Raw genomic sequence first — 12,774 nt, 5'->3', positions numbered from 1 at the left:
CCAGTGCTCAAAATGACAGAGCAACAGATTCTTAGTGCAAAAATGATGCACTACTTTTGTATTTCAACTGCAAGCAGCAAATTAGAATGCGCAAAAAGTTCAAGTTCACTGACGTTCAACCATACACATGCATACAGCTCAACAAAACAACCTTCCTCAGGGACCAAGGTCCAAAGCACAGTACATATATTAGGCACAGCCATAAAATATTAACAGATAAAAAGGATTCTGTAAATGACAAAGTGCATATACAGTTAAATGTACAACATTATTACTGCTACTGGCACCATCATCAATAATGTGTACTGAGTGTTAGCACGGTGTTCAGAACACTCACAGCCTGGTGGAAGAAGCTGCTACCCAGCCCAACAGATCTTGTTCTTATATTGCGGTACTTTCTGCCTGACAGAAGGAGGTCAAAGATTGTGGGATGGATAGGAAGGGTCCTTGACGATGCCCAGCGCTCTACGAATGCAGTGCTTCTGGTGTAGCTCAGCACCTTCTACAGGTAGTTTCAATCACCTAGTTTCATGATTGAAACTAGGTTTAGAACAGGAAGCATTGTGTTGCTGTCAATGTTTCTAATATTCAAAATCAGATGTGTCTCAAAACACAGCCCAAGTATAAATACAGAATGTACCTTGCCCATTATAGCAAATATTCCAATGATTAAATAGTGTAAGATCTAGAATTTTGAGATGTTCAGAATTTCAGAATGTTGGAAGCTTCACCAATACATTTTGCATGCCATATTTTGACAGCTACACACATTATTTCCCTCCAACAGAACCTCAACCTTGCCATGGTTTGGAGGCTCATGTACTTTAACGACCCGGAGAGCTATGTTGGCAGGAGTCAGGGCTTTATGCTTTGGCTCTTGGTAGGGTCACCCATGCCAAACAGGTCAAGGGTAGAGGCCTGACTAAGAGTGGTCCACCAGTCCTCCAAGTTCAGAGGTTCAGCTCTGGGCTAACAACCCTGACTGGTAAAACAAAACTGTTACGGAAACAGCAATGAAGAATCCTTCTATATCCAAGTGCAATGGTATCCCTGAATCTTCACCTGGGACTTGCATGACTGACAGTAGTAAAAACCAACCTACTGACATGATGAATGAATGAATCCCTGAACACTACCAGAGACGGAGGACCTTCATTGCTGCCCTAAAAGCCAGTGGTGTAATGGGCAGAAACACATTATTTCAATACATCACTAAAAATACATAACAAAATGCCTTTGTTGGTATGCTGAGACAGCAGAGGAGTCAGTTCACAAGACTGGTTAATCTGAGTTTGTTTCCTTCCTCATATTTAGCTCTGAGACAATGAAGGAGCCTTGGGGTACAAGTCCGTAGATCCCAGACAGTAGAAATAGAGTTTGAAGGTGCCACGGCATGAAATAAAAGGGCAGAGATATCACATCACAAATTTACACAACATTGGTTAAGCCTTATTAGGAGTATTGAGAGGATCCAACACACAGGATCACAAGAGGCTGCAAAAGTTGTCGACTCATCCAGCTCGGACACAGGCACAAGTCTCCACCATTGAGGCCCTTCACCATTTGGGACATGCTCTCTTCTTGCTACTACCATCAGGTGGTGGCACAGGAGCCTGAAGACACACACTCAATGATTTAGAAACAACTCCCCTGCCCCCTGCCATCAAGCATCAGATTTGTGTACAGTCCTTGAAACCCATGAGCATTCCCTCATTATTCCTCGTCTTTGCACTAGGTATCTTTGTAATTTATGGTAATTTTGTATCTTTGCACCGTATAGCTGACAGAAAAACAAATTTCATGACACACAAGTTAGTGAAAATAAATCAGATTCTAATTCTGTGTGCGGTTTTGATTGCTACATTAAAGAAAGGGCATGTTTGTGTTAAGGAGAGGTCAGATGAGATTCACCCGGAGGTAGAGTATTGGAGTACCTCAGTTACATGACAGATTGGATAGGACGGATTAGCTGTTCTTTTCTGGAGCAGAGGAAGCCAAGGGGTGATCTGATCAAAAGCATACAAAATTATGAAGGTGATAGAAATGGTAGATAGTAAAATTCTTTTTCCCTTGGTGAGGTTTTCTTCACAAAACAAGGCAACATAGGTATAAGGTGAGAGATGGTTTAGAAAGAATCTGAGAGGGAATTATTCCCTCCCCCCCCAACTCCATTCAAAACGCTTGGAGCCTGGATTTGCTGCTTGTAGTGCTGAGGGATGAGGCAGGTATAGGAGAAGGTGTTTGCCCTGTATTTGACAAAGGACAGCTTCTCCTTCAACCCCACTCACTTTCTCCAGATCAAACCTATAGCTACAGGAATTCCCATGGTATCACTATGCATGTTACTTTGCAGAACATTATTTGTTTAAGTCACTTCTCAACATTTCATAGCTTATGTTGACTGAATTGGTGCTGCTTCCTGCAGTTAGAATCCAAAAACTTCAGTAACTTTATTGCCAATTTCTCGTAAAATTTATGATGCAAACTAGACAAACTCATGAACCACCAAGGCACAGAATGCTACGTACCAAATGAGAGTAAAAGAGGAGAGTTCAGGTAAGTGCAGTGATTGGAAGGGGCATGGTCAGTCCAAGGGCTTCTTTCTAGACAGTATTATCATGTTTACAACTTCAGCTAATGTCTTCAAAATACTCTATTCAAACAAAGATGTTGAAACTGGTTTCAGAAGACTGAAACAGAAGAGGCTACAGACGCTGTAATCTTCAGCAACAACAGGAATCCAGCAAGCCCGGCAGCATTTCTGGAGGCAGAGGGGTGGTCAATATTTCAGATCAGGACTACAAGAACAAAGTATTTCAATTAGTTCAAAAGTGAGTATACTCATGCCAAAGTAATATTTGATATAGAGATTATGCTAATTTATTATCACTGGGATTGCTTCATTTTAGGAGTTCTAAAAACTTTAGTTTCTAAGTTTATAATTAGTTGAAAGAAACTTATGAAATGCAACATTATTTTAACACTAACAACAGGAATTCTGCAGATGCTGGAAATTCAAGCAACATACATCAAAGTTGCTGGTGAACGCAGCAGGCCAGGCAGCATCTATAGGAAGAGGCGCAGTCGACGTTTCAGGCCGAGACCCTTCGTCAGGACTGTTAGTCCTGACGAAGGGTCTCGGCCTGAAACGTCGACTGCGCCTCTTCCTATAGATGCTGCCTGGCCTGCTGCGTTCACCAGCAACTTTGATGTATGTTATTTTAACACTAATTAGTTTCTTGTATCTGTAAGGTATTTTATGCTTAAAAAGCTGTATAACTAACAAAAACTATAAAAGTAGCAAGTGCCTAATCTAAAATACAAGGGCGCTACACGAGAGTAGATTGTACACTACTGCTCTCAACAAAATCTGTGTGGAACCATGAACCATGATGACCATTCATAACACCACAAACAGGGATTAGTTAACAGGAAACCAATTTAACCTTCCTCAAAATTTTATCTTGTATGGGGAAAAAACTTTATATAAGAAAGTCACAAATATGAGAAAGCCTGCAGATGCTGGAGATCCAAAGCAATACACACAGCATCTACGGAAAGGAGTAAACAGACCAAATGAAGGGCCTCGGTCCAAAACGTCAATTGCTTACCCTTTTCCATAGATGCTGCCTGGCCTGATGAGTTCCTCCAACATTTTGTGTGTGTTTACACAAAACTGCTTACCAAAATGTCTGCAATTTTCCACAGTAACTTTCAAAACTGGTACCAAATTCAAAGTGCTGCAGGCAGAGTTACTCCAGTTAATAGCCAATGAGAACACTACTCCCATTACACCTCTTGTCGGGTAATATAAAGTTTCAGTTGAAATAAGACTCACCACAGAATTCTGGAAAAATTAGTACTGGTTTGAAGATTTTATGTAGCAAGTGGGCTTGACATCTCCCATAAAATACCACAAAAGATGTACCACCCAATTATCAGGAAATGCTGGAGGAATTCAGCAGGCCAGGCAGCATCGGAAAAGCAGTCCTGCTGAAGGGTCTCGGTCTGAAATATTGACTGTATTCTTTTCCATAGATGCTGCCTGGCCTGCTGAGTTCTTCCAGCATTTTGTGTGTGTTGCTTGGATTTCCAGCATCTGCAGATTTTCTCTTGTTTGTGACCACCCAATCACTGGTGGGATTCTTGAATGGTTCCATTTTAATGTTTAGCATAATGTAATTAAAACTTACTTTTTTTAAACAAATTGAAAACTAGTCCATAAGACATGGGGACAGAATTAGGCCACTGGACTATCTAGTCTGCCCCGCCAGTCCATCATAGCCGGTTTATTTTCCCTCAACCCCATTTTCCTGCCTTCCCCCTTTAAACTTCCACACACTTACGAATCAAGAATCTATCAACTTCTGCTTCAAATATACTCAATACCCAATGACTACTTTTCAATATTCGATTTGTAACAGTGACCTGCTCCAGTTACAAGACCATAAGACATAGGAGCAGAAGTAGACCATTTGGCCCACTGGGTCTGCGCTGCCATTCGATCATGGCTGATTTATTATCCAACAAACCCATTCTCCTGCCTTCTTCCCATAACCTTTGACACTTTTACTAATCCATATGAAAATCCATAATAAAAAAATTACATAATTCATTGAGTAAAAATTAGGTTAAACTGAGCTTCACCAAATCAGGTGCTCTAGATTCAAGCACTTATGACACCACTCTGGTACTGGATTGCAAACAAACAAGATTTTAATTTAAGACCTCTTCTGCCTATTGGGGTAAATCTTGAATATTAGTGCGTTTGACGGGAGAGGCCCCTGACCCGTCAACATGCATGAAATACCAAATGCTCCAAGAATTCTCCAGAGGTGTACACCCTCCTGATTGGACTTGTTATTACATTGAACAACTTCAACTCCACTCACTTTCTCCAGATCAAACCTGTAGCCATAGGGACTTCCATGTTACCAAGCTACAAGCTGTCTCTCTTGTTGGACATGGAACTGTCTTTGTTTCCACCCCTCCCACCTTCACAACTTTTCACAGTACATTGATGACTATATTGGTACTGCCACCTGCAGTCATACAGAACTCAAATATTATTACTTTTGCTGCCAATTTCCATCCAGTTCTTACTTTTGTGTGGTCCGTGTGTGACTCGTCCTGCTGTTCCTGCATCTCTCTGTTCATCTCAGAGATAGATACATCTATTATAGACTTCTACAGCTACCTCAACTATACTTCTGTATATGCGAATCCCCTTCCCCCCCAGCTCTCTTTTCTCATTTACATATACTCTGAATGGTCCAAAGCCTGGCTGCAAAAGGAGAAGGGCTCCCCATCCCATAAAAACCCAGAGCTACAGAAACGCCAGCAAAGCTCCAAAGACATCACTGGGAGAGGAAGGATCTTGGAAGACTGCTACACTTGGTGACAACTTGAAAACCTGGCCCTGCCTTTACCCAGTAGGGGTGATGGGCTTACATATGCTCTGACCTGCTCAGTATGCCTCATCAATCAGGCTTCACAACCTACTGTACTCCACAAAGGAGACAGGCAACTGTCCATTCAAACAACACACATCAAAGTTGCTGGTGAACGCAGCAGGCCAAGCAGCATCTGTAGGAAGAGGTGCAGTCGACGTTTCGGGCCGAGACCCTTCGTCAGGACTAACTGAAGGAAGAGTGAGTAAGGGATTTGAAAGTTGGAGGGGGAGGGGGAGATCCAAAATGATAGGAGAAGACAGGAGGGGGAGGGATAGAGCCGAGAGCTGGACAGGTGATAGGCAAAAGGGGATACGAGAGGATCATGGGACAGGAGGTCCGGGAAGAAAGACAAGGAGGGGGGGATGACCCAGAGGATGGGCAAGAGGTATATTCAGAGGGACAGAGGGAGAAAAAGGAGAATGAGAGAGAGAATGTGTGCATAAAAATGAGTAACAGATGGGGTACGAGGGGGAGGTGGGGCCTTAGCGGAAGTTAAAGAAGTCGATGTTCATGCCATCAGGTTGGAGGCTACTCAGACGGAATATAAGGTGTTGTTCCTCCAACCTGAGTGTGGCTTCATCTTTACAGTAGAGGAGGCCGTGGATAGACATGTCAGAATGGGAATGGGATGTGGAATTAAAATGTGTGGCCACTGGGAGATCCTGCTTTCTCTGGTGGACAGAGCGTAGATGTTCAGCAAAGCGGTCTCCCAGTCTGCATCGGGTCTCGCCAATATATAAAAGGCCACATCGGGAGCACCGGATGCAGTATATCACCCCAGTCGACTCACAGGTGAAGTGATGCCTCACCTGGAAGGACTGTTTGGGGCCCTGAATGGTGGTAAGGGAGGAAGTGTAAGGGCAAGTGTAGCACTTGTCCATTCAAACATTGTTTTACACAGTAACTGACAGTTCCTTTTACATCCCCATTTCTACACTCCCCTCCCTCCGTCGCCCATTACAGACAAAACACTTCCTTTCTCGGTTCCGATAAGGTTCTTTTTCCACAGATATCACTTTACTGGCTCTGTTGTTTTTCCAATGCAAGTTTTTGTTTCAGATTCCAGCACCTTCACTTTTATTTGTTTACTTTTTAATCTTCACAGTTCCTCCATTTCTGCTGAATTTACTTCCGTACACTTCTGCAAAATTCTGTAACCAGACATATCTGCCCCTTCCCTCTTAGTAATTTCAAGGGCCCATCCCATTTGTGACTTCCTGGCTCTTCCATCTGCAGTGTCCTGTATCCACACTTTATAAAATACTGCTTTACTTCCAATCACTCATTCATTTATGGATGCCTGATGTGAAGATAGCTATAGGATGCATCAATGTAATGACTCCTCTATAATGATTTATTGACCATGGAGTGAAAAAGATTTCATAAGTGCAAAATACTTTCAAGCTTGGGTTTACTACAACTGCAGCTAAGGGTAGAGAGTTGAGCAACTGTTTTGTTTTTGGGATTCACATTGTCCACACACTTGAGAGAGGCGACATAAAAGCACGTACAACCACTGACAGCCTAACCTCCCAGTGTGGCACACAAGCACAAAGGTCAGTCAAGGCTAATTGTCAAAAACAGGCGCCACAGTACCGTAGAGGTTAATGTGACACTTACATCTCGGGGCACTCTGGACTTCAGAGTTCAATTCCAGTACCACCTGTAAACAGTCTGAACGCCCACCCCATGGAATAAGTGTTTCTCCCCCCCACCCAGTGTTCCAGTTTTCACTCTACAGTAGGGTCTCATTTCACTGGTTATCGGTCTGAGTGTTTCAGGGGTCAAAATTACAGGCACCTAGAAACATGCTTTGTTAAATAACATATGCTTTTAAAAAATTTAGAGATACAGCACAGAACAGGACCTTCTGTGCTGACCAGCAACTCACCTATTTAACCCAAGACTAATCACAGGACAATGTACCATGACCTATTACCCATATGTCTTTCGAAAGTGGGAGGAAACCCACAGTCCAAAGATGTACCGGTTAGTAGGTTAATTGTTGATTGTAAATTGTCTCACGGCTAGGTTAGGGTTAATCAGCGGATTGTTGGTGTGGCATGGCTTGAAGGGCTGGAAGGGCCTACTCTGCTCTATATTGCTAAATAAAATGACAATAAACCATCACCAGAGTTATTACTGAGGAGCATGTAAGAAACATTAGATGGTTGACAGTGATTTTTTTTTTAAAAATTGTCCCCAAATTTATTTCTTGGATTTTATCTGAAAACATGGTTTTGCATTTAATTTGTTCACTGTGGAATGGATTCACTCTATAAGTTTTTCTGTTTCTAACATGTGATGTGTTTACTAAACAGGAAGTGTTGCCTTAAAGGATTTTAAAGCCACCCAAACTTGCATTTATGTAGAACCAGAAGGAAACAGAATGTCTCTACATCAGAGAAAAAAAAAGAGGGGTGAAGGGCAACAGGAGATTGTCTATGGATTTGCAAATAATGAAGAGTGAAGCATGACAGAAGGAGTTGAGAATATCTTTGCAGAACAAGCAAACAACATCTGAAGTAGACAGCCAATCAGACCAGAGACAGAGCCAAGATGCCATGAAGGTGTCACCAGTGTAGAGAACAAGGTACCATTACTCAGTTACTTCAGCCTACGTAACAAAAATTTTAGTGGATTTTAGACAGTGAAATCAATAATAATGAAGTCACTAAATTCAAAAGTATGGAGGAATTAAAATTACTATTTTAAATGGTCCTTACTTTAATAGTATAACTGCACATGTTCATCTCTCAATATCTGCTTCAGTAACTCCTTCAATATAGGTTCTTCCTACCAAATAGCAAATTCATTACTAAAATAAATGTAAATATCCAGTTAAGACGAAATACTGACACTGGAACCCTCTGCTTCATCTGCTCCCTTTACCAGTTCCCTCATAATATTTCAATGGCTTAGCACTAGTTAAAGCTTTGCGAACACTCACCTTAGCTTTGCTCATCATGCTGCTAGGCTGTGATCCTTCAGTGGCAGCTTCACTTATTATTTCTTGGTGTTGACTGGGAACTGTGGGGGAGCTGGGGTCTCCCATGGCAAGGTGAGGAACTGGTGCCTGGGAGCAGGTACACACAGAATGAGGCGACTTTCTTCCAGAAATAAGGAACGTTTGCAATCCTGTGAAAACAGACAGGAGCTGCTCTAATCAAATTCCTTCAAAATATTAGGAAACATAATTAAGAGTAAAATCATCCAAAGTAAGACACTCGCACAACAATGTTGTTCCAACATAGTTCATTGTGATTTCAGATTTAACTCCACTTCTGTAGTTATCCATCTATACTTCAGATGAGTAAAAATTGTTATAGTAATCGGGTTTCAATTTAACTGCAGATGAGTTTGGAGTCATAATCTACTTAAAACAAAATCAATGAAATGACAATCAATATTTAGAAATAGGGCAAATGCAATCTTAGCATTCATTTCAAGAGGACCAGAATATAAAAGGATGTAAAGCTAAGACTTTATAAGGCATTAGTCAGAATGCATGTGGAGAATTGAGAGCAGTTTTGGGCCCCTTATCTACGAAATATGCTGGCACTTGAGAGGGACCAGGAGGTTCATGCAAAAGATCCCGCAAATGAAAGGGTTAATGTATGAAGAACATTTAATGGCTCCTGGACTATACTCACTGGAGTTTAGAGGAATTGGGGAGTGGGGCGGGGGGGGGGGGGGAATCTCACTGAAACCTATCGAGTATTGCAAGGCCGAGTATTGCAAGGCCTAAATAGAGTGGGCATAGAGAAGACGTTTCCAATAGTGGGGGGGGGGGGGTCCAGAACCAGAGAGGGCACTGGCTCAGAATAGAAGAATGTTCATTTACAACAGAAATGAAGATTTTTTTTTAACTAGCAGGTAATGAATCTGTGGAATTCATTGGCAGATGGCTGTGTGGACCAAATCAGTGGGTATATTTAAAGCAGATGTTGATAGGTTAAATTGAAACCCAATTACTCTATCAATTTAACTCATCTCAAATGCGGATGTACAACTACAGAACTGTTTAAAAAAAGTCTGGAAATCTGAAATTACGATGAGATATGCTGGAAAAGCATAAGAGAAAAATAAGGCATATTAATCTAAAACAATTATCGTCATTCATTGCAATACACCGAGATTTCAAGGATTTCTACTCAGAATGCTAAGCATTCTATCCCATAAGGCTTTCGTACTTGGACTTCTGTGTTAGTATAAAACTCTACTACTATATTTAGTAGCAAATGCAAATCTAAAGTGTATTTCTCCATCTGGTTTCACTATCCATTGTCAAAAGCTGTCCCTCCAGAACTCATAATTCTGGCACATTGTATCACTAGGCAGAGGTCGGCATGAGAGGTAAAATGAAAGCGTAGGAACACTGACACACCTCATGAAAATTTACTGTTCGCCAGGAAACAATAATTAAGCTCACACCAGCATAAACTTAAATTGAAGTTGTATTAACAAAACATTTTGAACTAGCAAACACAATAATACTATATAATACAAGATAAAGAAAAGGCTCATTATATATAAATAGTCTATATTGTGCATATAATCATGGGAGGGTGAGGGTGAGGGGCAGAGGGAAATCAATGAATTCCAGGGACTTCCGTTTCTTGTTCCTATAAGGTGAAACAATGTTTCAGCCAGAATGCCAAATAAACAGTGTGAAGACAGGACTGATCTGGAATATAACATTTGTAATTTGTAAAAGTGAAAGGCCAAATCACTAAATTATGGCACAACAAGAAGCCGTTGTAGTGTAGCGGTTAGCACAATGCTGTTCCAGCTCAGGGTGCTGAGCTTGGAGTTCAATTCCGGCGCCGACTGTAAAGACTCTCTGCATGTCCTCCCCCGTGGAATGCGTGGGTTTTCCACAGGTACTCTAGTTTCCTCCCACAGTGCAAAGACACATCGGGTAAGTTAACTGGTTATTATAAACTGTCCCGTAATTAGGTTAAGGATAAATCAGGGTTGTCAGGGTTTGCTGGGGCAGCGATGCTCGAAAAGCCGGGAATGCCTATATTCCACGCTGTACCTCTAAAATAAATTTTCAAAAAGCCAGCGCTCCGGACAGTAAAACTTCACAAACCCACAAATAGCTGTGTACAAAATGTAGTTTCCAGAAACTTGAGGAACACAAATTATCGAAATAATTTATGTAGAAACTAGGTTCGGTGGAGATTGGGGTAGAAGGTGGGAGGGAGGGATAAATGTGGATGTAGTTAATTAACAATTGTTGAGTATATGAAGACTGATTTAACACCAATTAATAAAATTTATTTTCAGCAGTTAATGCATTTTAGTTCAACGTTAAATGTATTCCAATATTTCAAGCCTTTTTGAGATAGTATTGTATTGGTTTAGTATTGTCACATCTACTGAGATACAGTGAGAAGTTAGTCTTACATACTGTCATTACACATCAGATCATTACACAGTGCACTCAACTAGAATAAGGTAATACAAGATCAATACAGAAAGAAGTATAAAAGCTAGCAAATGAATGCCGTGCATACAAATGATACAATGCAAGATCATAATGAGGTAGATTGTGAGGCCAAGAGTCCATCTTATCCAGGATAGCTCTATTAGCTTCTGCTGAAATTCTATTTAATCTTAACACGAGCACCAAATTTCTTGGTGCTCACCTGGCGGAGAATCTCACCTGGTCCCTCAACACCAGCTCCATAGCCAGGAAAGCCCAGCAGCGTCTCTACTTTCTGCAAAGGCTGGGAAAAGTCCATCTCCCAGCCCCCATCCTCACCACATTCTACAGAGGATGTATCGAGAGTATCCTGAGCAGCTGCATCCCTGCCTGGTTCGGGAATTGCACCATCTCGGATCACAAGACCCTGCAGCGGATAGCAAGGTTAGCTGAGAAGATCATCAGGGTCTCTCTTCCTGCCATTACAGACATTTACACCATACGCTGCACTAGTAAAGCCAACAGCATTGTGAAGGACCCCACACACCCCTCATTCAAACTCTTCTCCCTCCTGCCATCTGGTAAAAGGTACGAAGCATTTGGGTTCTCACAACCAAACGGTACAACAATTTCTTTCCCCAAGCCATCAGATTCCTTAATACCCAGAGTCTAGACTGAGATCTACATCATTTATTATATTGTAATTTGTCCTCTACTGTGCCTATTGTCTTGTTTATTATTTATTGTACTGCCCTGAACTGTTTTGTTAACCTTATGTAGTCCTGCCTGGGTCTGTAGTCTAGCGCAGTTTTGTGTTGTTTCATGTAGCACCATGGTCCTGGAGGAACGCTGTTTCGTTTTTACTGCGTACTGTACCAGCAGACTTGACTTGACTTAATCAAGTTATGACAATTCACAAATAGAACCTTTGAAATTCTTTCAAATTTGAACTAGTGCCATGAGTGATTGTTTTAAACTCAATAAGCCATAATGAAGTTCAAGTTCAATTGTCATTCAGCTGTATGTACGAATACAGTCAAACATAACAACGTTCCTGAGGTCAAGGTGCAAAACACAGCACCAACGGTCACACTCAGCTCATATTGTACATATAATTATGATAACAGAGAAACACATGCTACAAGAAAAATAACAACATATCCCAAATCTCTGAGTGACATGGCCTGTAGATTGATGGTGCATGGAAGTTGTCCCGGAGCACGTTTCTGCAAGAACAGCCTGCAGCAGTTGCTCATCTTGCGCAAGTGCAGCTGCAGACACATGCATTCCAGCTTGTTTTCCCAGGAGGGCAGCACCGAGAGGAAAGGGCCAGCACCCAACTCAGTTCAAAATCCAGCAGCTCTTAGCCAGTTCTGGCACCTTTTTCCCCAGCAGCCACAACAAGCAATCCCCAAGGCATGAGGGCCTGGTCCCTGCCATAACTGAGCCACATAGCTCATTGATGAACGGATGAATTGGATTTGCAGTATTCTACATTACCAATGCCCAAACAGGTCCTGTGATCACAATAAAAACTAACATACTGCAAAAGTCATCAACTTCTCCTATTATGTTAGTATGATGTAAAATACAACCCTCTGAATTGTCTTAATATACTGTATGTTCAATTGTAGTTTAAGTTCATTTAAAATTATTTATTACAACACATTCTCCAGCCTACCATAAGTAAAGCAAAGCTAGGTTACACACACAAATTACTAAAGGAATTCAGCAGGTCAAACAGCATCTATGGAGAGCAATAAAGAGTTCACTCTGAAGGTCCTGACGAAAGGTCTCGGCCTTCCTCCGGCATGTTCTGCACGTTGCTCTGGATTTCCAGCATCTGCAGAATTTTGTATGTAAAACGTGGGGTTAGATTTAAAACAATTA

General features: G+C 41.5%; 1 protein-coding gene across 1 annotated transcript in view; it reads right to left on the bottom strand.

Annotated features, from left to right (window-relative positions):
• adcy9 (adenylate cyclase 9) overlaps positions 1 to 12,774 on the bottom strand; it is a 131,297-nt gene that overhangs the window by 57,341 nt on the left and 61,182 nt on the right. The window contains exon 2 of the mRNA XM_063059447.1: positions 8,404 to 8,591. Coding sequence (XP_062915517.1) covers positions 8,404 to 8,591 — 188 coding nt within the window. The remainder of the gene's footprint in view (positions 1 to 8,403; positions 8,592 to 12,774) is intronic.

The sequence above is a fragment of the Mobula hypostoma genome, chromosome 9, assembly GCF_963921235.1.
Source record: "Mobula hypostoma chromosome 9, sMobHyp1.1, whole genome shotgun sequence".
NCBI lineage: Eukaryota > Metazoa > Chordata > Chondrichthyes > Myliobatiformes > Myliobatidae > Mobula > Mobula hypostoma.
Note: the sequence above shows the minus strand (reverse complement) of the source record. Positions and strands in the feature narration are given on the sequence as shown.